General features: G+C 46.6%; 8 protein-coding genes across 11 annotated transcripts; 3 read left to right on the top strand and 5 right to left on the bottom strand.

The window, feature by feature from the left end:
• Positions 1–155: 155 nt before the first annotated feature.
• Positions 156–1,118, bottom strand: LOC119555544. Its single transcript, XM_037866977.1, has one exon. The coding sequence runs from the start codon at positions 1,110–1,112 to the stop codon at positions 156–158; it is 957 nt and encodes a 318-aa protein (XP_037722905.1). The 5' UTR covers positions 1,113–1,118.
• Positions 1,119–1,806: 688 nt separating this feature from the next.
• On the bottom strand, positions 1,807–3,182 carry LOC119554369. Its single transcript, XM_037865249.1, has 2 exons — positions 3,088–3,182; positions 1,807–2,709 (listed from the first exon to the last, which is right to left on the bottom strand). Exons 1-2 carry the CDS (start codon positions 3,115–3,117, stop codon positions 1,846–1,848), a joined length of 894 nt encoding a protein of 297 aa, XP_037721177.1. The 5' UTR covers positions 3,118–3,182; the 3' UTR covers positions 1,807–1,845.
• Positions 3,183–3,958: 776 nt separating this feature from the next.
• On the top strand, positions 3,959–6,221 carry LOC119554308 (protein ecdysoneless). The gene is made up of 2 exons (XM_037865169.1): positions 3,959–4,302; positions 4,375–6,221. The coding sequence occupies exons 1-2, from the start codon at positions 4,023–4,025 to the stop codon at positions 6,150–6,152; spliced, it is 2,058 nt and encodes a 685-aa protein (XP_037721097.1). The 5' UTR covers positions 3,959–4,022; the 3' UTR covers positions 6,153–6,221.
• Positions 6,203–6,924, bottom strand: LOC119554310 (RNA guanine-N7 methyltransferase activating subunit). The gene is made up of 2 exons (XM_037865170.1): positions 6,505–6,924; positions 6,203–6,445 (listed from the first exon to the last, which is right to left on the bottom strand). The coding sequence occupies exons 1-2, from the start codon at positions 6,839–6,841 to the stop codon at positions 6,258–6,260; spliced, it is 525 nt and encodes a 174-aa protein (XP_037721098.1). The 5' UTR covers positions 6,842–6,924; the 3' UTR covers positions 6,203–6,257.
• A 280-nt stretch (positions 6,925–7,204) lies between these two features.
• On the top strand, positions 7,205–11,455 carry LOC119555721 (xylosyltransferase oxt). Its single transcript, XM_037867415.1, has 3 exons — positions 7,205–8,146; positions 8,643–8,803; positions 9,173–11,455. Exons 1-3 carry the CDS (start codon positions 7,456–7,458, stop codon positions 10,949–10,951), a joined length of 2,631 nt encoding a protein of 876 aa, XP_037723343.1. The 5' UTR covers positions 7,205–7,455; the 3' UTR covers positions 10,952–11,455.
• Positions 11,360–12,710, bottom strand: LOC119555723 (elongator complex protein 5). Its single transcript, XM_037867419.1, has 3 exons — positions 12,554–12,710; positions 11,780–12,470; positions 11,360–11,719 (listed from the first exon to the last, which is right to left on the bottom strand). The coding sequence occupies exons 1-3, from the start codon at positions 12,600–12,602 to the stop codon at positions 11,626–11,628; spliced, it is 834 nt and encodes a 277-aa protein (XP_037723347.1). The 5' UTR covers positions 12,603–12,710; the 3' UTR covers positions 11,360–11,625.
• A 254-nt stretch (positions 12,711–12,964) lies between these two features.
• Positions 12,965–18,079, top strand: LOC119555722 (cytochrome b reductase 1). Of its 3 annotated transcripts, none has more exons than XM_037867418.1 (4): positions 12,965–13,261; positions 16,847–17,056; positions 17,139–17,502; positions 17,560–18,079. In XM_037867418.1, exons 2-4 carry the CDS (start codon positions 16,864–16,866, stop codon positions 17,732–17,734), a joined length of 732 nt encoding a protein of 243 aa, XP_037723346.1. In that variant the 5' UTR covers positions 12,965–13,261; positions 16,847–16,863; the 3' UTR covers positions 17,735–18,079. The 3 variants fall into 3 exon arrangements, with proteins under 3 accessions (XP_037723346.1, XP_037723345.1, XP_037723344.1); XM_037867417.1 differs by lacking the exon at positions 12,965–13,261 and adding an exon at positions 13,572–13,764; XM_037867416.1 differs by lacking the exon at positions 12,965–13,261 and adding an exon at positions 14,509–14,966.
• Positions 18,043–22,293, bottom strand: LOC119555720 (adenylyl cyclase X E). Of its 2 annotated transcripts, XM_037867413.1 has the most exons (12): positions 22,138–22,293; positions 21,935–22,075; positions 21,737–21,881; positions 21,330–21,679; positions 21,131–21,264; positions 20,135–21,070; positions 19,835–20,081; positions 19,684–19,773; positions 19,341–19,609; positions 18,882–19,291; positions 18,620–18,820; positions 18,043–18,552 (listed from the first exon to the last, which is right to left on the bottom strand). In XM_037867413.1, the coding sequence occupies exons 1-12, from the start codon at positions 22,219–22,221 to the stop codon at positions 18,071–18,073; spliced, it is 3,489 nt and encodes a 1,162-aa protein (XP_037723341.1). In that variant the 5' UTR covers positions 22,222–22,293; the 3' UTR covers positions 18,043–18,070. The 2 variants fall into 2 exon arrangements, with proteins under 2 accessions (XP_037723341.1, XP_037723342.1); XM_037867414.1 differs by lacking the exons at positions 18,043–18,552; positions 18,620–18,820; positions 18,882–19,291 and having other exon boundaries at positions 19,473–19,609; positions 19,684–19,757.
• Positions 22,294–22,371: the final 78 nt, after the last annotated feature.

Raw genomic sequence — 22,371 nt, 5'->3', positions numbered from 1 at the left:
CGTCGTATTTTATTCGATTCCTTTGCATTTAAATTATTTTTTTTTTAGAATGGAGTTATATCTATATTTAAGCACCACCCCATATTGAAATGAGCTCCAATATCCCACAATATAATGTTATTTATTACAATGTATTGTATAATGCACATTTATTTTTAATTGACTTTTCCATTCAAAACTCCTTGACACTTCGATATCTCAGCATTATAATAATGTCCCACTGGACAGTTATAGATCTGCAATTGGTTTTTGATGCACAGGCAGTACTCATCATTAGAGGTGGTATTGGGACAGCTGAGAACTTCAAAATCCTTGCACTGATGGACCCTTTCTGTCACGCAGGTCAAGATTCTGGCATCGAAATGGAAACCAGATGGGCAGGTAATGACCTCTAGTTCTCCAGCGACGCATTTGCAGTACTCAATCTCGGATGTTCGGAAGGGACATTCGTATCGTGTGTTATCCACACATTTCTTGGTCTCCCTGACTTGTAGTCCCTTACCCAAAGACCGAGAGTCAGGAACGCAACTGTAACTGTTGAAAACGAAACCCTCGCGGCACTTCATCATCAAAGGATATAGGGAATTAGGGGTATCATTTGCGCAGACATAGAAGTACCTATTGTCAGCCGGCCAGGCACCCACTTGTCCAGATCGATCGCAGGTATACTGCTGCCCAGTGCATTGTGCACTTTCCCGGGGAACGGCACAGGATTCCGCGAGAGTGGAGTAACCAGTTCCATCCGAGCACAATCGAGGGGTGTCCACACTCTGATCGCTGCACTCGTGATACTTCCTACAGTCGTAGGGATCGGGGAAAACTCCCGCCTGCTGGCAGTTGAAAGGACCTCTCTTAGGCACCCGGCACTGGGATTGCCAGGTGCATCCGAAGGTTCCCTCGTCGCTGCAGAAGAAATTGTGGTTCGACTCGCAGCCCAGCATCGATATGGTTTCCCAGCTCCCGGTGGCATCGCGAAGACAATATCCCAAAGTGGTGCAGTTCAGACAAACGAAGCCGGACAGACGCACATCCTGGCAGGGATTATCATCAGCCTTAGCTGATCCAACCACCAGAACACTTAGGAGTAGAAAAACCAGATGCAAAGACCTCATTGCGAAGACTGTTGGTCGGGTCAACTGGCTGTCTATCTTTTATAGCACCTTCTACTCAGAAAGACATATGTCTTTGACTTAATTAAATCGATAAGCACTTCAAATGTCTGTTTAATATTATCAAGTTGGTGAAGTACCGCATATTCGACGTTTGTATTATTTCAGGAAGATTGCTTATTATTACCAAGATCTGAGAAAATGTTTACAATAAGAGGGAATGAAGTAATCGATTTTATTTAAAGTTATGCCAGCTATTTACTTTTATAGAACCTTCCTATCAGACAGAATAATGTCCCTATCAAGTGAATTACTAGTTATTACATATAATAGAGAGCAATAGAATGGATCCCCGAATAAACCATATCTCGGACATTTTTCAGAAGAGGGTTCCATTTCCCTGTTTCGCTATATTATAAATATAAGGAAGTTCCAATAAAAATATCATTTTAATAAAAATATTTAATTGGTTTTATCAATGCGATATCGTTTTTCCGTTGTATCATAAATATCAAACTTAGGTCGATCATCAATCATTTTTTAGCGCATACTGGTGCGCTTCGTTACTTCTTGCACTATCGACCACATTGGTTTATATAATAATCCCTAACTTGTTCATTATATAACATAAACAACATATTTTTCTTTGTCCTTCTATCGATTTTTTTTTAAATTTATTTATAAGTTATAGGGTTTCTGTTTCGAAGAGCAAATAAAATAAAAGGTGGCATCCACTTTAGCAAGTACCCAGGACGCAGGAGGACAACTCGGGGCGGTAGTAGGTGCCCGCGGGACAGTCCATGTGCCGCAGGGTTCCATTCAGGGCCGAGCAGTAGTAGTACTTCCGGCAATCGCTTCCGTCGGCTATCAAACCCACGTGCTGGCATGTGTTGGGCAGCACGTAGAAGTCATCGTCATTGGGATCCTCGATGATCACCGAGGGATCATCCGTATTCGGTGGAAGGACATTCGATCCGCTGCGGCAGACATAGTCCACGAAGGTCTCTCCATCATTACACCGGTGCAGCGATGGGTAAATAACAATTGTGTCGTTTAAGTTCTGGTTAACCGTCGACTTGCACACGTAGAAGATATTGGGGTTAGTGGGCCAGGGGGCCACGTGGCCGGCATTGGGGCAGTAGTACTGTCGCTGCAGGCAGACGGTGTCGCTCAGGGTCAGGGTGCACTGACCCGTCCTCGCATCGAATGCCCTGTCATTCCCACAATCCACAGCAGCGGCCACCAGAGTGGCGCCCACGAAGTAGCACATGTGGTACTTCTGGCAATCGTAGGGATCGGGAAAGATGCCCTGCGAGGTGCACTGAAAGTTGCCCTCTATCCCGAACGGATGACATGGTCCTGTTTCGTTGGTGCAGCTCCCCAGTCGGGCATTGCAGTAGTAGCCATTGGCCACGTCGCAGGACTCCACCGGGATGTTCACCCATCCATTCGAGTGACGCACACAGGTGGCCAGCAGCTCGCAGGATTCGCAGATGGGTCCAGGACTCTGGCGGCCCTCGCAGGAGTTCGTCTCCCGCGGTTGAATCCGTCGAGTGGTCACAGTGGTTCCCATTAAAAGAGCCACCAAGTTGAGCAGTAGCTAAGGGGAAGGTATGAATTTAAAAGTCATCCCATAAGAACATATCAATAAAATCAATTACTATTTCTATTACTTAGTCAATATTATCTTAATTTTCTATGATCTATATTTGAGGAATATGTATACCCATAACGTTGTTAAATAATGATGGCTTAATTGATTATTGCCAAAAATCATTGTAGAATTTCAAAAAACTATCTTTCAAGATTGTGTATACCTACAGAAATCATTAAATAAATATTCCATTAATGTTTGAGTATCAAAAGGAGACTTCTTTATATAACACATGTCTCGTGGACTTATTAATCATCAATGAAGTTCCAATTAAAATTTGAAGTCCGGTTGACTTATCCTATTCGAAAATCCAGCAATACATACCAAGCTCACTAATAGTTTCTTTAAAACCATGATGACGTATTCCCTTTTCTTTATTTTCTTGTATATTTAGGTGCAGCTCCCACGAGAATCTTCGATTGTCTGGTTCCAAGTTCCTCTGGTGACAGCAATAAAAGCCCCAAAATAGCAGACTTTAGATAGCGTTTTATATCTTTCGTGTGTTTTTGTTTGCCTATCAACTTTCAAAAGTCAATGGGAGTTGGGCAAAGTGACAATCGCTGCGACGATTCTAATTACAACAACTAGGTTGGAATGCCGCAATGATGAGTGAGTAAACCATATTTACTAGAAAATGGCACATCTAGATTTGAGTGGAGTGGGTGTTTAATGAGTCAACACAGCGGGATTTGGTTTGGTCGAGATATTTAGAGCCCTTTTAAGTGATTTCGGATAAATATTTGTCTTTAATTTCTTTCAATAAAGCTGGTAAATAAACTTTAAGCGGTAAATAAACTGGCTAAATATTTAAGGTATCTTGCTTAAGTGCCAATTACATTTTCTAATACAAGTAATGAATTTGATTTGAGAACACCTTAATTTAGTGAATTTCTCTTTAATATACATTTATGAGAAACAGAAGGAATTGATAAATCCAAAACCTTTTTATATATATTCTTTCTTTATTCACAACTAAACGTTAAACAAAATTGTCTACCAAAAATAAACAAATATTAATTATTATTAATTATATTATTATTATATTCTCATTCCAATTATACTACAATTTAAATAAATGAATTTACTTCTTTAAGGTGTTTCAAAATATAACGCGATTTTGAATTACGCGGGAAAAACAAATTTTGCAGTGTAAATTCAGGGCTGGTGGAAGGCATTTTGGTGTTACACCCTTTTCGCCACCTGGTCACACTTAACACCCCCGCAAATAAAAAGGAGGAGCAGGAGCAAAAGGACAAAGGATGACCAAGATTCCAGGCAGCAATCTGGAGTTCGTCCGCGAGGAGGACTTCGTGGAGTACTACATATTCCCCAAGATTCCGGACAACCTGCAAGATGAGGGCATTCTGCGCAAACTGATGCTCCAGGTCCGCAATGAGATCTCTGCCATCGTGAAGGAAAAGTCCATGGAGCGCAGCTATCTATGGCACAAGGACGAGTTCCAGCTGCAGATCCGGATGGGCGGTGCCGAGGAGCGCATGCTGAACGAAGAGACCAACCCGGAAGAGGAGGCGGAACTGGGTATGCACGCTTTTCTATAAATAGCATTGAATTCTGCATACCAAACTATGTGCATTCCATGTCCCCGCCCAGGTGACCTCCCGCCCCATTTCCACGGCGTAACCCACTACGGCGACAACATCAGCGACGAGTGGTTCATCGTGTATCTGCTTACCGAGATCACACGTGCTCGCGGGGATTGCATTGCCCGGGTCAGCGATTCGGATGGCGAGTTTCTGCTTATCGAGGCGGCGGATGCCCTGCCCGACTGGGCTTCGCCGGAGACCTGCGAGCAGCGTGTCTACCTGGTCGGTGGCTGCCTACAGCTGCTCCAGAACTCGGCCGCCAGCAGCCAGGACAAGCCTTTGACCATGGCCACTGCTGTACAACGTATACGATTGAATCCCACCCTGTATCGCTGCTCGCGGGAGATCCAGTCCTGCATTGATTCCAGACTCAAGGAGTACCAGATCGCCCAACCGCACTTCTCCATCCACCGGCAGGTGCTGGAACTCCCGCGCAGTGCTGCACAGCTTCTGAAGCAGCAGCCCAGACTCCTCTCCTCGGCCGTGCGGGCTTTATGCGATCGGGACTCCCTGGACGTCAAGGCACTGCGCACCATGCGCTATTTCCCACCGGAGGCCGCACGCCTGCGCACCAACGTGCGCTTCACCCGCTGTCTGTACGCCATGTTGTCGCACCAGCAGTATCTCCCTGAAAAGCGTCTCGGTTGGAATCTCACAGATCCTGTGGCCCATCCGGAGCGTTACAAAGAACAACTGCTGGGCGTGAAGTTGTCCAGCGGACTGGAGATCTTGGCCACCCAGGCCAAGCGGTTGGAGGGCCAACAGTTGGAGGACATGCCTGCCTGGCGATCGTATCTGCGCAGCCTGCAGGGCAAAGGCTACTTCCGCAACAACATCGAGGGCAGTGCCGAGTACCAGGAGCTGTTGAACAAGGCCAAGGACTATTTCCGCGGCAACCAGGCGCGATTCCGTACTGCTTCGCGGGCGGGAGCAGAGATCTTGGACCTGTTGCTCCACCCAACTGAGGCCGCTTCCGAGGAACTGCGCGATGAAGAGCACAACCTTCAGCCCAGCGACTCGGATGAGTGGCTAAACATCAGCGCCGAGGACTTGGACTCCATGCTGCAGGATCGCTACGGACCCAAGAAGCTCTACAAGCCGAATGGCCAAATGAATGCCGAGGAGTTCACCAAGCAGTTGGCCGAGTTCCTTGATCGACAGTCCAACTATGAGGGCATTGAGCACCGCGGTCTCGAGGAGCCGGAGCTGGATTCCGACGATGACGAGCCTCCGCCGCAGGCCAAGACTTCCACGGGTTTGGGGGCAAAGGTGAAGAAGAATCCCTCCATGCGGAAGGCCTGCCAGCGCAACTCGCTCATCCAGCCGGAGGAGCCGGACAGCACACATGTGCGGAACTTCTTGGACTTTGTCATCCCCGAGGACAACTGGGATTCCACATCGGAGATGAGCGACTATGCGGATGAGGACGACATGGAAAAGAATCTGAATGCCCTCTCTGGTGGCGGCAGTGTTTTCCCCCTTGACCGACAGATCCAGTCGTACATGGAGCAAATGGACCGGGAGCTGGCCCAGACCAGCGTGGGCAAGTCCTTCCACGGCAAGCAGAAGAAGGCTCCTCCCCAGGCGGATGAGGACGATTTCGACGACATTGAGGACTTTGAGCCCATCAATATCAATGTGAACACGCTGCGCAACATGATGGACAGCTATCAGTCGCAGGTGGGCGGCGCCGGGCCCGTCTCCAATCTGTTTAGCGCCATGGGCGTGGGCATGTCCGCTGGCGAGGATCAGGAGCCCAAAGATATCTCCGAGTCGGCCGTGTAAACTGTTTTACAGGGATTAGTCTAGTCTTAAGTCCATCAAATAAACGTAAATGTGAATAATTGAGTGTAATGTGAAGTGTGTATTCTTAATTGCTACTTTCGATAACTAATCCTTGGAAGCAGGCACAAAGTTTCCATAGTCGCGTCTGACCTTCATGGGTGGCTCGTTGCTGGGGGGATCACTGCGCTGGCTGTGGTCATGGGAGCGCTTGTAGCCACCAGATCCGGATCCTCCGTCATAGCGATCCCGATCCCGGCGATCTCTGGGATCGTATCTGTTGTTGCGCCGGTTGTCTGCGTGGACAAGTGGGTTAGTTAGCTATAAATAGGCACCGAGCTGGTCGGAGACCTACCCCTGAAACCTCTGTCCTGGTTGTTGTGGTATCCAGCTCCTCCCCGCCGCTGCCAGCCCCTGTCGCCACCGCCTCTGCGATGTCCGTTGTAGCGATTGTTTTGGTGATGTCCATGTCCATGTCCACCTCCTCCTCCACCTCCGCCGCCCTGGAAACCTCCTCCTCCTCCACCCATCCAGTTCTCCACAATTGGCGGTTCCGGCAGAGGTTTGCTGCAGTGGGCCATAAACTCCGGATCCTCATCTGTGAAGCGGCCTGCGAACTCCAACTCACAGGATTCCAGAAAGTTGACATCCCTCTCCACCAGGCGGTTTATCTTTCGGTTTGGATCGACCATTATTCTGAGATATTTCCAAATAAAGTCCCCACGATTGTGATTTTCATATGTTTCAATGGCCACCAAACACAGCTGTTTGTGCGTTCACCAACGTTATTTCAGTCACTGTGATTGTCGTTAAGTCACGACATCGGTGTGAGAAGCAGTTATCGGTTAGGAATCACTTTTTTATTGAAATTTCAATAACATTTTTATTTTATATGGCTAAGATGTATTAGATTGTATATTACAAGTAAGTCTTTATACTACAAAATATATATAATTTAGAACATTGATATTAAAATTAAAATTCAAAATAATTCACTTAATCGAAAGCACCTGCTGAACGCGCCCACTTCAGCAATGTGTGTGCAGTATTTTCCACCCCACCACAGTGCGGTCACACTGCTCGAAACACTATTTTGAGGGGGCGAGTTTTCCGCGGAAAAATGTTATTAATTAAGCAGTCGAACAAGTCCCGATGCTTCTCCCGCCAGCAGTAGACAGCAGAACATGTCCCCGCCTCGTCGCCACAGCGAATCACGGATCACAGCCCACACACACGCCCAGAATCCGGAGGAGCAACAGGGAAGGAAGGGCAGGAGCCCCCGGAGATTCGGATTCCACCACTAGCCATGGAGCAATCGGTGTCCGCCCGCTGGCTGCGACGCTATCGCGCCTTCTTCCTCATCCTGCTGCTCATCGTGGCCATCCAGCTGTTCCTGGCCTACAAATCCCTGGACATAGTGGGCGGCGGTTCGGGCTCCGGATTCGATGCGGCTGAGACGCCAGCCAGTCCGCCCACGCCGCTGTCCCAGGAGCGAGTCCAACCACCACCCAGGACCAAACTAACTGCCCAGCAACTGGGCTTCCAGCCAGAGTGCGACATACTCGCCAGGGAAGCCATCTCCGCCCTGCAGCGCGCCAAAACGAAAGACTGTCGTGAACATATCGCGCACATTGCCTGCGCCATCCAAGCCGGGCGCTTCTATGCCCCGCAACTCCGGAGCAGCTGTCCGGCGGGCAATCACACGGCCAACGTTTCCCTGGGCTGCTACAAGGACGAGAAAGATCGTCGCCTGCTGGCCGGCTACTACAGCAGCTCAAAGACCTCCAATTCCCCCGCCAAATGCGTGGAACTGTGCCTGCAGAGCGGCTACCCATATGCAGGTGTCCAGTATGGACGCGAGTGCTTCTGCGGCTTCGATACGCCGCCGAGGGCAGCCAAAATACCCGACTCCAGCTGCAACACAAAGTGCCTGGGCAACGCCAAGGAGATCTGTGGAGGATTCTACGCCATGAACATCTACGAGACCGGTATAGCCAGTGAGTACTGTGGAGGAGTTGGTTGAATGTATTTTGAGCTGATATAATTGTGTAGTATTCTACGTGTTTTTGAAAAGAGTAATGCTCCCCCTTATCGCTAGTCAACTACAGTTGTGTACCCAACTAGAATTTATAAATCACGTTTACCGACCCATTAATATTATTTATATTCTGTTAGATTGTAATTTTTCAATGCCCAAAATACTTTCCCTTAATTGAATAGTTATGAACGCTGTTCTGTTTGCTTATCTAGTCGAAAAAAGGTAAATCTAGATATGCCTTTTATCGTTTTCTTCCCATTAAAGTTATTTGTTCTCACGCTATATGGTATAATCTTTAACCAATACCACAAAACTATAGTTATCTTTTAGATGTTTGGCTAACCTGCTTAGATAGGTGATCTTTAGATAAGAAGTTCTATAGATTTAACAAAGAAAAGCCGTAAAATAATATATTTTCCTTATAGAAACCTCTTAACCTATGCCTTCTCTTGCAGAGTTCACCGCCCAGCTGGCGGCCACCACTCCTCCGCCGGGAACGAAGCGCGTGCGGATCGCATTTCTGCTGACGCTCAATGGAAGAGCGCTGCGTCAGGTGCATCGCCTTCTGAAGGCGCTCTATGCTCCGGAGCACGTCTACTACATTCATGTGGACGAGGTAGGTCAACGGCCGGAACTCGGCAATTAAAGCGCGCTCAATTAATTGCGCTAATTTGCACAATATAACACACTGGCAGCCAAAATAGTTGATTTATTTATGGTGTGGTTTCCAGCTAACCAAGCGACTATTTATATCAGAAATGCCTTGATCTACATAGTTACTGGTTATGTAAACTGTCTTGTTTAATGCGGAAAAGTGCACAATCAGCACTGCATTTAATTCACATTGTATACTAATTGCCTGGCCCACAAACAGAATATTACGATTCAGTAGTGCCCGGTTTATTAAAGTGTCTACGTAGCTTTGATACTATATACGTATATTATTTAAGTATTCTAATTGAATGTACCTTGTTTATCCCCTTAGCGCCAGGATTACCTGTACCGGAAGCTGCTGGAGCTGGAGTCAAAGTTTCCCAACATCCGTTTGGCGCGAAAGCGTTTCTCCACCATTTGGGGAGGAGCCTCTCTGCTGACCATGTTGCTCCAGTGCATGGAGGATCTCCTGCAGTCCAACTGGCACTGGGACTTTGTGATCAACCTGAGCGAAAGTGATTTCCCCGTTAAGACGCTCGATAAGTTGGTGGATTTCCTAAGTGCCAATCCGGGGAGGAACTTTGTCAAGGGCCACGGGCGGGAGACGCAGAAGTTCATCCAGAAGCAGGGTCTGGACAAGACCTTCGTGGAGTGTGACACGCACATGTGGAGGATAGGAGATCGCAAGCTGCCAGCGGGCATCCAAGTGGACGGAGGCAGTGACTGGGTGGCGTTGTCGCGACCTTTCGTGGCCTATGTCACCCACCCCAAGGAGGAGGATGAGCTGTTGCAGGCCCTTCTCAAGCTCTTTCGGCACACCCTGCTGCCAGCGGAGTCCTTTTTCCACACGGTTCTCAGGAACACGCATCACTGCACCAGCTATGTGGACAACAACTTGCATGTGACGAACTGGAAACGAAAGCAGGGATGCAAGTGCCAGTACAAACATGTGGTGGATTGGTGCGGATGCAGCCCGAATGATTTTAAGCCGGAAGATTGGCCCAGGCTGCAGTCCACAGAGCAGAAATCCCTCTTCTTCGCTCGAAAGTTTGAGCCTGTGATTAATCAGGCTGTGCTGCTGCAGCTGGAGGAGTGGCTCTACGGGCCGTACACCAGCGAGTACGCCAATCTGCACGGCTACTGGCAGTCACTGTATCACCACGAGGATGTCCACGGATCAGGGGATGATTTGGCCAGGAGCATAGGTGACAGTGTAATGCGTCTATCTGCTCGTCAGGCCAAATTGGATCCCCTGGAGTTGATCGAACTCACTCACTACCTCCACCGGGATCAGTACAAGGGTTTCCTGGTGCGCTACAGAGCAAGAGGATCATCGGGGAAACCACTCCATTTGGAGACGCGAGTGCGTCCGATGCAGCAAGGTAAGCTGGCGAGGAATGCCCGCTTTAGCAAGAGATTACGCAATTTTGAGGTCTCCACGGACTTTGATCAAAAGGAGCAGGTGGCCCGCAACTTCGGGAAGCTCTTAGGTCCCCAAAGTGATCTGCTACTGAGCTACACACTGCAGGCCACCGCGGATTCGGGAGCAGCGTCCCACTCATACAACCTCACCCTGCTGTGGATAGATCCGCTGGGTCGCTTGCAGGATTTCAATGAACTGCATGTCGAAGACTCCACCAGCGATGTGATAAATCACTCGAAAACCCTGCTCAAACATCCAATCACGCCCGGGATCTGGACCGCCAAGTTGATAGGACGCAACTCCATCTATGCGCAGCTCAAGTTCCTAATAGCCCCAATGGCCTACTACAGAGGATATCCCTTGGAAAAATCCTCAGAGGCAGAGAAGCTAAACGCCGGCTTGTCTATGGCGCTGCCCGAGGATTTCGAGATGCCCGTCGAGTGGCAGCAGCATCTCCAAACCGACGATGAGCAGTTTACCATGCGCGAGGAGTCCCTGGCCAAGGGGCGGATGCTGGGTCAGGAGCTGCACAGCTGGATTGACGGCTTGGTCGGGCAGTTCTTTCAGCTCCGCGAGAGCTGCGTGGTGGAGACGGACACCGAGGTATCCCTGCCGCTCTGCAGCGATGTCGCCTGGAGCTCACTGGCTCCCGATCCCAAGAGCGATGTGGATGCCCTGCTCAAATGAGCCGTTGCCATTTATCAGTTTTGTTATTAATTCTCTAGTGTAAATACTCGCCAAGATTTAGAAACCGATATGCAATTAACCATTTTTTGATAGCTCCTTTTTCTCCTTAATGTTTTCGTATAGATTGTTGTGATAATTGTGAACTTTTAAGCGCCATCTTGACCGGATGCGGAACTCCGCCGCACCATTTGTAATTTGATTTTATCAATAGTAGAGCATAGAGCATTTTGAAGTAGTTAAGTTAGTTAGATTTGAACGAACGCCTTGTAAATACGCAACGCACTGGACACCAAAAGATCGCATTGCAGCCAAATATCGTGGAGGCAATCCAGAGTTAACTGTACATAAGGTTAGCTAGACGCAATTCCTTAACTAAGTCATAAGCTAGGCAGCGGCAGCACCACCAGATAGCGATTGAATCAGTTGTATTCACAATGTTTCTTCGATTTTTTGATTCACATATCAAGTTATCCAAAATAAATGAGCAATTCTACATGTACTAAAGTGGTCGTTCAAAGATTCATTCTGCTCCTCATCCGAGGTTGAACACACCCCTTGGCGGAACGCGGAACTTTGGGGCCGGAATTCCAGGTATTTGATGTATTTAGTAGGTTAGACTTAAGTAGACTTAAAGCCAAGGCTATTTGTACTGCCGTTCGCTGCTGGCGGGCAGCCTAGATGCACAGATCCTCGTCCGGATCCTCCTCATCGAAGTCGTCGTCGGCATCGGGTGTGTATATTATGTTGCCCTCGGTCGGCTCACTGGTGCTAAAATAAAGAAGATCATATCGTCATATAAGCCTCTCTTATTTTCAGATATCCACTAACCGTTCATATGGCAGGGTGAGGGCATTGCGGGCCACCATCTCATCCTCGTCAAGCTCGATTTTGAACGTGCTGCTGGCCGGCTCTGGGGTTTGCTCCGCCTCCGGGGTAGGCTGTTTGGGTGAGACACCTGCGGGCAGTCCTTCGTCCAGCGGCGTCACCTGGAACTGGGTCTTGCTGACCTGGCAGGCGAACCGCCTGTTGGTCACCCCGCCACCGGGTTTGCGCGATATCAGTGAGAGTAGCTTGTCCGTCTCCAGGCGAAGCACCAATTCCGCCAGGTACTCGCAGCCAGCCAGAATGTAGTCGGCATGGGGATGCTGCAGGTGCTGCGGGGAGGCCCAGAGGAACACACGACGCACGTGCTCCGAGCGACGCAGGCGGTTGAGGAAGCCAAAGATAAAGGCGGGCGACTGGTAGCACAGCAGGTCGGCCAGTGTGGGCAGGATGACGTTGAAGCCGGTGGGTTTCCCTGATCCTGAGCCCGGAGTGCCCGCATCCAGGTCGCCGGTCTCTCCCGCCGGCGTGTTGTTGTTGTTTTGGTTGGCGCACTCGGCGATCAGCGCCTCGAAGGTGGCCACGTGCTTCAGGCTGATGCCGGTGGGCAGGGTCTTGATGGTCTCCGCCCCCTGGCCCTGTTCGTGCAGCAGGCTGCCGATGAACTTGGGGGCAATGCGCTCCCGATTTAGCTCATCTGTGTGGCGAGGGGAAAGCAAAGGTGAGGAGGAGCACATAAGTTGGCAGGCGTTACTGGGGGCTTCCCCACCTTGGACTCACCTATTACGAGGACCACTTTTTGTTTGGTCACCAGCAGGTTGGAGAGCATTTTGCCAGCATTTATTGGGTGATTGTTTTATTACTTTAAATTGTTTTAAATTGTGCTTTTTGCTGAAGCTGTCAGTGCCATAAGGCGTTAGGGTATTTTTGAACCTATTGAGAGGGTCACATTGGAGCTGAAAGTTACGCCAGGGCTGGGTAGTATATGTTTGCCTGCTTAAATTTGCTTAAATTAAATTAAATATAATTTATGATTTTAAAATTTAATTTCAACCTTATCTGTAAGCCCTAATTATCTTTATACAAAATTATCTAATCTTTTATTTTGTTTTATCTTGAATACATATTTATTAACCTCCTTCCCTGGTTATCCCGCTTTTTCCAAATGAGTAAACAGACAAAAACAAAGCGAGTAAGCGGTTAAACAGATCGAGTTACAGTTTAAAACCCTTTGATAGTGAAAGTCTGACCTTGTCCTTGTCATGTTACCAATAAATTAAAGATCAATGAATCTGCCGCTTATAAGTTAGACTAGTTAACAAAATGCTGACGTAGTGGAATTTGTCCAGCATTCGGTTCTTTTTCTTGCTGTTGCCAAAATATCTCTTTGTGTTTGTGCCTCTTTTGTTCTTGTCTCTCCCACTGAAGACTATTTGGAATAACATATTCCAAATTAAATAAACTGGACTACTGACCAAAATAAAAACTGTAAGTTTACCTCTTTATTTAAGCCACGTCTTTAGAACTCTTCAAAACAAATAGAACTTGGTGGCGGCTTTTCATTAATATCCAACAAGTGGTTAACCAGTAGTGGTGTGTGTTTGAAAGTTTGTTGCATGTGTTATTGTTTTTACCGTTCTGAGCTTCCAATGGAAAAGCTCGTGGAAATGGATATGGAAATGCCACTTGGAAAGCCCGAAAAGTGAGGGAGTGGGCGGGGCTTTAGGGCTTTCGACGCCCACGCAGCCTTTGCAGAATTTCCACGGCTTTTCCTCCATATGGAAGGCACAGCTTCCTGCATTTAAAGCAGTTAGTTCAACAAGTAAAGTAAAGTGCGTGGCAGTTACCAGAAAATATAGAAAAATCGTGAAAATACCCAGCGTCATCGCTTTAAAGTCAGTAATTGAGTGCTGAAGATAAGAGTATTAAGACAAGCCTTATCTGAGCGGGGTGAAGCATCAATCAAGTATACGCCATGCTGTTCTCGCTGGGTGAGTCGAAATGCACATACAGTCAAACTCCCCATGAAGAGAACTTTAGCTCTTAAAGGTTCTTAAAGTCGAAAGCTGTTCTTAAAGCTATGAAGATTTCTTACTTATCCATTCATATCATACCATATAATTAAAGTTTTCTAATATAAGTACGTATTACTAATACGTAGTTGTTTGTTGATGTGAATATATCTAAAAGTTAATATGTTATAACTAAACTAAGTAAATGTATCTTTTAGATAATAATAATGTGAACTAACTAAATATGAAACCAACAAAAGAGTAGGCTTTAAAAAAACTGTTCAAAAGATTAGATCAAGTTTACCACTAAAACACACTATTAATGTTAAATCTTTATATGTAAATTGAAAAATATCACTATTAGCTCATAATAGCACCTCCCCTCTGGTAAATAAAAGTTCTTCCCTAAGAAGTCCGCCTGCACCATCCCATTATTATGCACAGAACATTAAAGTCAAAGTCGCAATTGAAATGCCGCTCAGTGACAATAGTTTGAATAGACCAGAGGAATGCAAAATGCACCCCCTTCTCGGCCAGAAGCGAGCCACCTGGTGCGGCATACTAACCAGCATTCGCTGGGACCCAACCCCACTGGAACTGAAATCCAATCCGCATCAGAAAACCAAACAAATTACCCACAGCGAACTGAGCAATATGTGGGGGGGAAAAAGCTCTATTTTTCAACCATCGCCGGGCGGCGGCTGGAAAACTTTAAATTCAGTTGCGCATTGCACGCCAAAGTGTTCGGTTGTCTTAGCCCTAGAGTGTTTCGTGTCGTGCTGACTAGTGTAGTTAGTAACTAAGTGTTTCTAGTGTGTGTTGTGTTTTGGGGCAATTAACACTGGCCATTGTTGCATGTGAACCATTGGTGAACTATTGATTAATCAGTGCCTAGAACACCATGTCGAAGGATACGGACGTGGAGCAGGCCGTAAAGCCGGAGACGGGAGTTGTCCAGGTGCAGCCAGCGATTCCGGAGGAGGAGCCACAGGTGACCACCCCCACGACGGTGTCCACAACAACGACGGTGATCGCAGTGACGAATGGCGAAAAGCCCCTGGAAGTGACACCTCCATCTGGAGCACCTGCAACACCTGCAACAGCAGAACAACCTGCAACAACCATTGCTGGCATTGAATTGGCCACTCCAACGGCAGCAATCCCATCACCATCATCAACAGGTAGCAGACAATGAATGCCAATGTGAATGGCATTGGATTTTGGCTACCAGTTTGATGAGTGCCAAGTAAAACCCACAAGTCGAGTGTTTAATACTAGTAAAAGTTAAAACTTATAGCAAAACGCATCGAAAGAGAGACTGCACTCCCCATCCATTTCCATTCACCTACCCGCCGCCCGCTTTTCACCCATACCCATCACGAACTGGCTGAATTTCACTTTGCTTTTCCAGACTTTGTTTATTTCACTTTTGCTGTCTTCGAGTCGAATTTTTACGCTTTTCCAAAGTCGTCATCTTTCTGGCCGGGTTTTACTTTCGGTGCCCATGTAGATTGTTCAAATTTCAAATTTTGCGCACGATCTGCTGCAACGCTTTGATGATTTTAGCGTCTTTGGCACGCCCACTTAACCCTAATAATTAACAATCATAATCGCAATTAATGTGCCAATTAATTTCACTACACCAAAATGGAGCACTTCGAACAGAACCCATTGAATGGGGGGACGCGTGGCTGACTTACCAGTCTTTATAATTACGATTGCCAGCTACAAATGTCTCCGGCCCACTTATCAGCCTATTTACAAGCTCACACTTGGCTGTCTGGCTTATTTGCAGTTCGCCCGAGCCTCCGGTTGAAATAAAAACATCATTTGCATACCAAACTTCAATTAGAGAAACACATAGGGGCCTTATCGAGGGCATCTGCACCGAAGGGTTTAATGCCAAAAGTGCATTGGCATAAGTTGGTCGTTATAAATATTCAAATATTAGTCATGTTTTTCGTACCTGAACATTTTGAAGTAAAAACCTATTTCATTTAGTTAAACATGAGGTATTAAGGAATTAATAATCACAATATTTTATCTAGGGCTTATTTCGGAAATAAAAAATGGTAGCAAATGGACCAGATTTAAGAAAATCACCTTTTCCTTTAAAAAAGTATACATACAAGTATAATCCATATGCCATTATTGACCATATGGAACTGCAAATCTACCCTTATTCGGTTAAAAATAAAATCAACTTTAGGATCTTCTTTTAATAACACTTGAGATAAGATACATCCACAACTATTACCCATTAAATAAATCAAATATTTGGCTACTTTCACTTCCTGAACTTTTAGTAGAATAGAAAGAATTTTTAATTTATTTAATGTGTCATGCTGCAACATCAAACGAGAGGGGGAAAGATACGATGCTATTTAAAGCGATTTAATATCAGCTGGCTAGACTATCTCGCGAACAAAGTGATAACATATTTGCGCCTGTCATAGAGATAAAGTAAGGAAATTCTATTCCCAAATGTTGGGTAAACACAGGCAAATATTTACCCATAAATTAGGAATATTAGGCAAATTAGGCCTAATGAGTGGCCGATGAAAGGGTGTGTGGGTGTGTCCGAATGCCTGGGAACAGACCTTTTCCATAAATTTCAACCCAACCGATATGATGAGATCTTGTTTATGCTATGGTATCGGATTCAGTAGGCTGGCGACAGAGGAACTGTTTGTTTTCATTACGGGTGCAGCTGCCATTAATCCGGATCAGATGTACGGGGTATATAAAAATGGGTTCAAAAAAGCTTACATATTCCGTAAACTTCTGGTCGCATGTTATGAGCAAGTGTTTGGGGGTTATTTAAATCTTTGGGCACAGACGACAGGTGAAAAAATGTAATTGAATAAGGTTTACGTAGCAGTAGCCATAAACAAAGTGTATATATATTAGAGTGCTTGAGACCCCCTCCGCCATTTCAATCCCTCAATATCTTTACCCTTGAACGAATTCCGCGATTAGATCGCCAAAAAAATGCGTGCTATGCGTAATGGGTTCTATTTATAACTCATCTTAACCAGCAAAATTTTATGGGATATTTCAGGCAGTGGCAAGGCCAACATGGATCCGGCGCTGATCAACTTCAAGGTGCTCTATGTGCTGACCCAGCTGTGTGGCCTGACGATGATCGTCTTGGTGGGCACCTGGATTGGCCAGCACTTCGGGGGCCTAGGGGGAACCTCTAATCCCGGCCTGGAGTTCAACTGGCATCCGCTGTTCATGACCATCGGCTTCATCTACTTATATGGAAATTGTGAGTATATATGCAGCGGATGAGGTGCAACTCCACTCCACTCCCAATCGATGATCTTTAAAATGCTAATTCCATCCCACAGCCATTCTGATCTATCGTGGCTTCCGCACCACGCGCAAGAAGACTCTGAAGCTCACCCACGCCGGCATCCACATTGCCGCTTTTATTCTGACGGTGATTGCACTGAAGACGGTCTTCGATTCCCACAACTTGGCCAGTCCGCCCATCCCCAATATGTACTCCCTGCACTCTTGGCTGGGTCTTTCGGCGGTGATAATCTTCTCGCTGCAGTATGTGGCCGGATTTGTGGCCTTTTTGGCACCTGGTCTAAGGGAAAACTACAGGATCGCCATGATGCCGCTGCACATCTACTTCGGTCTCTTTGGCTTTGTGCTGGCCATCGCGAGTGCCCTGATGGGTATCACCGAGAAGGCCATCTTCGCCATGTAAGTCTGGATCAGGCATATATATATCACTTGACTTATCGCTACCTCTTTCCCCAGCAAAAATCCGGCGTATTCCACTCTGCCACCGGCTGGTGTGCTGGCCAATGTGATCGGAGTGCTCTATGTGGTCTTTGGAGCCCTGGTTGTCTACCTGGCCACTGAGCCCGCCTACAAGCGTAAACCCATTCCCGAGGACACGGCCCTGCTAAACTCCAGTTCTGCCAACGAATAAGGACTCTATTCATGCCCCAAAACCAGCTGCAATGCTTACTTAAGCTCAAAACTGTGCACAAAACCAAACGAAACCGAAACCTGATCTAAAAGAGGGTGCTTTGTTGATGATGGAGGAGTTGGAGATGCGTGTATTATCTGTAGCAAGTACATAACTTAACGACTGTGTACAATTCGGAGTTGTCCACATACGTATACTTGGATCACCAGTTGTGCTAGGAGATTTCAGCGAGTGCTCAAATCGTAACGTATTTAACCTCATGAAGAACATTTGATTTGAACTGTACGAAAACATCTATCTATGTGTGTTATATATGCTTAAATAAATATATATATATTAATACAAGTCCCCGTTGACGAGGATACTGCCAGCCTTTTGGCGCTCCTCCAGCTCATCCTCATCCTCATCCTCTGAATTCTGATCCTCATCCTCCTGCTCTGCTCCATCCTCCTCTTCCCCTGAGGTGGAAGACTTGTTAGCCACGTAGCTCGGTTCGAATATCAGTGGATCGATAATCCAGCTCTTTGAGCTCTTCATGCTCATACTAGCTTGGTCGTGATCCTGGAAAGTGAGATTGGGATCTATGACTACTAGATATGTGGGCACCTTGCCCACTCCCTTGACCTCCGTGTGAGCCCGGTAATTGCAGCGGATGTTGAACTGTCGCAGCACCTTGGCCGTGTGACGGGTCACCTGGATGTTGTCCAGCAGACCAGTGGAGGTCATTCGAGAGGCCATATTGACGGTATGACCCCAGATGTCATAGTGGGGCTTCGAGAGTCCCACAACGCCGGCCATTACGGGACCATGGGAGATGCCTTACCGAGGATGTGAGTTGGTTAGGAATAGAGTAAAAGTTATACGGATGGACTGAAAGAAACCCACCGATCTTGAGGCTGCCCGACTGAAAAGAGTCGTACTCCGAAAACACATAGTTGTACCGAAGGTCGTACATAATGCGGAGTAAGTCCAAGGCGAATTCTGTCATCACCAGGACGGCAGCATCTTGAACTAAAGCAAATTGCTGGTTGACAGTATCACCACTCATCTCATCGTCCTCAGTACTACCAAAATGAACAGTCAGTACTGTGAGATAAAGGATCATAAGTGATTTATTTGATAAAATATGTAAAAACAAGATAATCACCGCTAGATCTGCGCCTCGCTTCCGAATCCGCTTCAGGTCGCTTTACTGGCATGTCAATCGAGAAGTCGGCGTAGTGGTCCACCTCGAGACCACAGGCCGCCATGTAGGTCCAACCCATGACCTTGATCTTCTCGATCTTGTACCTCATTTGGTAGTTGACCAGTAGGTCGTCGAAGCAGCAGATGATCTCGTGCAGAATCCTAAGACCCGCCGTGTCCGCATTAAAGTTCTCGATCGAGGCGAACATCACGGCCACCTTGGAGAAGGTCTCGGAGTAGAGCTTATCGTTGGGTCGCCGCACCTTGTACACCTCGGCCACGTGGGAAGGCAGGATGTTGGCCATAATGATCTTGATGGAGCGTAACTTGTCATCAGTTTGTTGGTGGGTCTCCTCATAACACACTCGCATGCTGGTAGCGAAGGGTTAGTCAGGGTTCTAATAGATCTTTTCTCACCCACAAATATGAAACCTTCTTGAGATAGTTGATGTGACGTTCCCGCAATATTAGAATAATGAAGAAGGCCACTAGGTACCAGGTGTGGGCATAGTCCGATTTCAGACCCAGATCGATAGTTTCCGAACGCTCGAATGCGAATCCATAGTAGAAGTGGACAGTTCCCAAGTGGAGCCCCACGATGATAAGGCCCACGATCATCTTTATTATAAGCGGGCAACCCAGGATGACAAATAATAGACTAAGCACAATGACCACTGAATAGGTCACCGTCTGATGGAGTCAGAATTCCAATAGGTAAGTTCCTTTGGACACTATAAAGGTACGGTTTTTATATGCAATCTTACCCAGGGTCCAAAGCATTCCGCATAGGACTTTTCGTTGTGCAGGTGGGCATCAATAATACCCAGCTCCAATTTGGCTACATCACAGGAAAACTTTATCATATCAAATATATATTATATCATAATATATATTAGATATGTAGAAAATACCCACCACAACCTGCGACGACATGACGTAGAGAAGCAGCAGTACCACAACGGTCAATGGAACCCTTACGAACAGAGAATCCTCGATGCGTTCCGAGATTCTGAGGAGCCAGCGGGTTAAGAAAAAAGATGGCTGCGTCATGGGTGTAAGTCTTTTACATTGCCGTCTGAGTTTCTTATACCCAGCAAGAAAACATAGGATAAGCAGAAAAAGGAGGATTCCAAACATTACATAGAGGTCGAAGTAGTCCGCTCTACGGGTCATAGAAAAGTCATTACTTTCCATTCCTCCTTGGGAACTACTTACCTTTCGATCCAGTTAATAGATAGTATCGCCAGTCCGGCACAGAACATGACAAGAAGGGTGTACTTCATCATCAGATCGGGCTGGTTGTGAAAAGCCCACTCCGTCTTCCAGCGGCGGAACACGACAAGAAAGAAGTGGATCCTCTTGTTGAACAGGTACTCCTCACTGGAAGCATTTTTCTTGGAGGACCTGTTTCGCTTGCAGTCGAGGAAACAGTGGCCCACCGTCATTTGCTCTACCTCCTTCATCATCTCACGCTGCGCCTTGATCTGGATCTCCTCGTAGTATCCAGAGTAGCTGAGGCGGTATGAGGATATGGAGGCGTTGCTGTAGTCATTGTCCAGCTCCCCAGGCTCCATTGTATCGGGCAGTCGGCTGCTGACCAGGTAGGTGCGGATTCCAGCTTTCTGCAGGATAGGATCATTCCTAGCCTTCTCGGTTCCATCGATGAATACGTAGTGCTCGTCCAGCATGCTTAGGGTCTGTTGGGAGACGTGCACCAGTCCCGGAAGTCCGGATGTTTCTAGGTGATTGGTAATATCCACGTCTTTAGACCAGGTGTCAAACTGCCATTTGGTGTGCCCGATGATACCCGCAAAGACTTCGCCAGAGTGGACCCCGATCCGCAGATTGATGGCCAGGTTGCGTCGATTGCTAATTTCCTGTGTGATTTGGATCATCTCCAAAGCCTGATCTACGCAGCAGGAGGCGTGGGCGGGGAAATAGTTGGGGATGCCTGCCACACAGTTGTAGGCATCCCCCAGGAACTTGATTCGCATCGCCCTGTTGCGATTGGCAGCAAGGTCAAAATTAACAAAAAGGTCGTGCAGGATCTCCACAAGCTGCGGTGCCTCCAGGGTAGTAGTCAAATGCGTGTAGTTGACCATGTCAGCCACCAAAATGGAAACCTCTGGATAGGGCTCCAAGAAGAGCTTTCTATAAGATAAAGGCTTTTAGTATCGCATTTGATAGTTATAGTTATACTTATAAGCGCACCGTGAAGTAGACATAAGGGGAGTGATATTCTTATCCTGATCCTCGATACGGTTGCAGATTTCCTCCTGCAGTGTACGAACCATTCTGCGAGGCAGGATTGACTCCAACAGAGCCTTTTCTTTTTTCATTACAGTCTAGTAAATTATTATTCGAATTAAATAGATTTTTTTCTGAGAACAAATGTACTTATAGAACTCACCTGATAGACAATGTTTTGGTATACCAACTGGTAGCGACTCAGTACCGAGCGTCGAATACCATAGTCCCGAATCACAGTAAAATACGAAAATATTAAATTAAGAATAAAGAGATATATAGCATAGGAGCCGAGCAGGGCAAACGAAATTCGATCGTTGAGGTACTGCATATATAAAACGAAGCAGATATAAACTACGGAAACCGACAAGCCCAGGATATATGCTGAGTAGCCCTTAAAAAATGCTATCGGTAGAGCCATGTAGATATAGAGCAGCACCAAGTGATCATAGCTGGGCACTATGGGGTAGGCTGCTCCACGGTGGATCGCTCCCAGGACGTCCGAAAAAATGTCTGCGGAAAAAAAAACTTTGAGGATTACCTAGAAACTGTCACCAATAAGACTCCAACCCATAAAAGTTAGAAAGAAAGCCATAAGCCATGAGATGACCTTATGGACGGTCGACGAAACGTCATCCTGCATGCTGCCTATCATTATAAATGGAGTAAATATCATTACTACAAAATAGGGGACCAATGAGACTAGTACAACATCCTGAAGGAAGAAAGGAAGTTAATTTTTAAAGGGGGAGAATTATAAAGATATACCCTTAGTAACGAGAGCAACAGAATAATGTGAATGATCATCAGCAGTTCTATGTGCCACATTATTCGACCCACATTCGATATCATTGCCATCTCTCGAAGACGAGAACATGCCGTTTCCAAGCGGAGACTTCGACACTTTTTCTGCACTTGGAGAAATGTTAAGAAATTAGTGGTGGGTTCATGCAAAGAGGGACAATATTTACTTTCAGGTGCCGCCATTCCAATCCCTTAATGGTGCTCAAAGAGCGGTAGGCCACCACGTCCTCTTGGTAATACGGGGAACTCATTTAGAGGGAGAGAATATAACTTACGGGAAGCAATTGGTAGTTAGATACTATTTTATTAAATACTGATTACGCTGCTATTCTGACTTATGAAGCAAAGGACAGATCAATACTTAGAATGGTAAACCTCAAGATAATAAAATGTTTAAATTA

The sequence above is a fragment of the Drosophila subpulchrella genome, chromosome 3L (genome assembly GCF_014743375.2).
Source record: "Drosophila subpulchrella strain 33 F10 #4 breed RU33 chromosome 3L, RU_Dsub_v1.1 Primary Assembly, whole genome shotgun sequence".
In the NCBI taxonomy this organism is placed as follows: Eukaryota; Metazoa; Arthropoda; class Insecta; order Diptera; family Drosophilidae; genus Drosophila; species Drosophila subpulchrella.
The sequence above is the reverse complement of the archived record's forward strand: the minus strand, read 5'-3'. Positions and strand labels throughout refer to the sequence as shown.

Bases quoted from the DNA above. Each gene is read 5' to 3' on its own strand.
- LOC119555544 (XM_037866977.1), bottom strand. From the start codon at position 1,112: ATGAGGTCTTTGCATCTGGTTTTTCTACTCCTAAGTGTTCTGGTGGTT.
- LOC119554369 (XM_037865249.1), bottom strand. From the start codon at position 3,117: ATGGTTTTAAAGAAACTATTAGTGAGCTTG. The intron at 2,710-3,087 runs GTATGTATTGCT...CCTTCCCCTTAG, and splicing joins AGAAACTATTAGTGAGCTTG to CTACTGCTCAACTTGGTGGC.
- LOC119554308 (XM_037865169.1), top strand. From the start codon at position 4,023: ATGACCAAGATTCCAGGCAGCAATCTGGAGTTCGTCCGCGAGGAGGAC. The intron at 4,303-4,374 runs GTATGCACGCTT...GTCCCCGCCCAG, and splicing joins GGAAGAGGAGGCGGAACTGG to GTGACCTCCCGCCCCATTTC.
- LOC119554310 (XM_037865170.1), bottom strand. From the start codon at position 6,841: ATGGTCGATCCAAACCGAAAGATAAACCGCCTGGTGGAGAGGGATGTC. The intron at 6,446-6,504 runs GTAGGTCTCCGA...TTGTCCACGCAG, and splicing joins CCAGGACAGAGGTTTCAGGG to ACAACCGGCGCAACAACAGA.
- LOC119555721 (XM_037867415.1), top strand. From the start codon at position 7,456: ATGGAGCAATCGGTGTCCGCCCGCTGGCTGCGACGCTATCGCGCCTTC. The intron at 8,147-8,642 runs GTGAGTACTGTG...CTTCTCTTGCAG, and splicing joins CTACGAGACCGGTATAGCCA to AGTTCACCGCCCAGCTGGCG. The intron at 8,804-9,172 runs GTAGGTCAACGG...TTATCCCCTTAG, and splicing joins ACTACATTCATGTGGACGAG to CGCCAGGATTACCTGTACCG.
- LOC119555723 (XM_037867419.1), bottom strand. From the start codon at position 12,602: ATGCTCTCCAACCTGCTGGTGACCAAACAAAAAGTGGTCCTCGTAATA. The intron at 12,471-12,553 runs GTGAGTCCAAGG...CTCGCCACACAG, and splicing joins AAAAGTGGTCCTCGTAATAG to ATGAGCTAAATCGGGAGCGC. The intron at 11,720-11,779 runs GTTAGTGGATAT...TCTTTATTTTAG, and splicing joins CTCACCCTGCCATATGAACG to CACCAGTGAGCCGACCGAGG.
- LOC119555722 (XM_037867416.1), top strand. From the start codon at position 14,687: ATGTCGAAGGATACGGACGTGGAGCAGGCCGTAAAGCCGGAGACGGGA. The intron at 14,967-16,846 runs GTAGCAGACAAT...GGGATATTTCAG, and splicing joins CCCATCACCATCATCAACAG to GCAGTGGCAAGGCCAACATG. The intron at 17,503-17,559 runs GTAAGTCTGGAT...CTCTTTCCCCAG, and splicing joins GAGAAGGCCATCTTCGCCAT to CAAAAATCCGGCGTATTCCA.
- LOC119555720 (XM_037867413.1), bottom strand. From the start codon at position 22,221: ATGAGTTCCCCGTATTACCAAGAGGACGTGGTGGCCTACCGCTCTTTG. The intron at 20,082-20,134 runs GTAAGTAGTTCC...TATGACCCGTAG, and splicing joins TCTATTAACTGGATCGAAAG to AGCGGACTACTTCGACCTCT. The intron at 18,553-18,619 runs GTGGGTTTCTTT...ATCCTCGGTAAG, and splicing joins GTCGGGCAGCCTCAAGATCG to GCATCTCCCATGGTCCCGTA.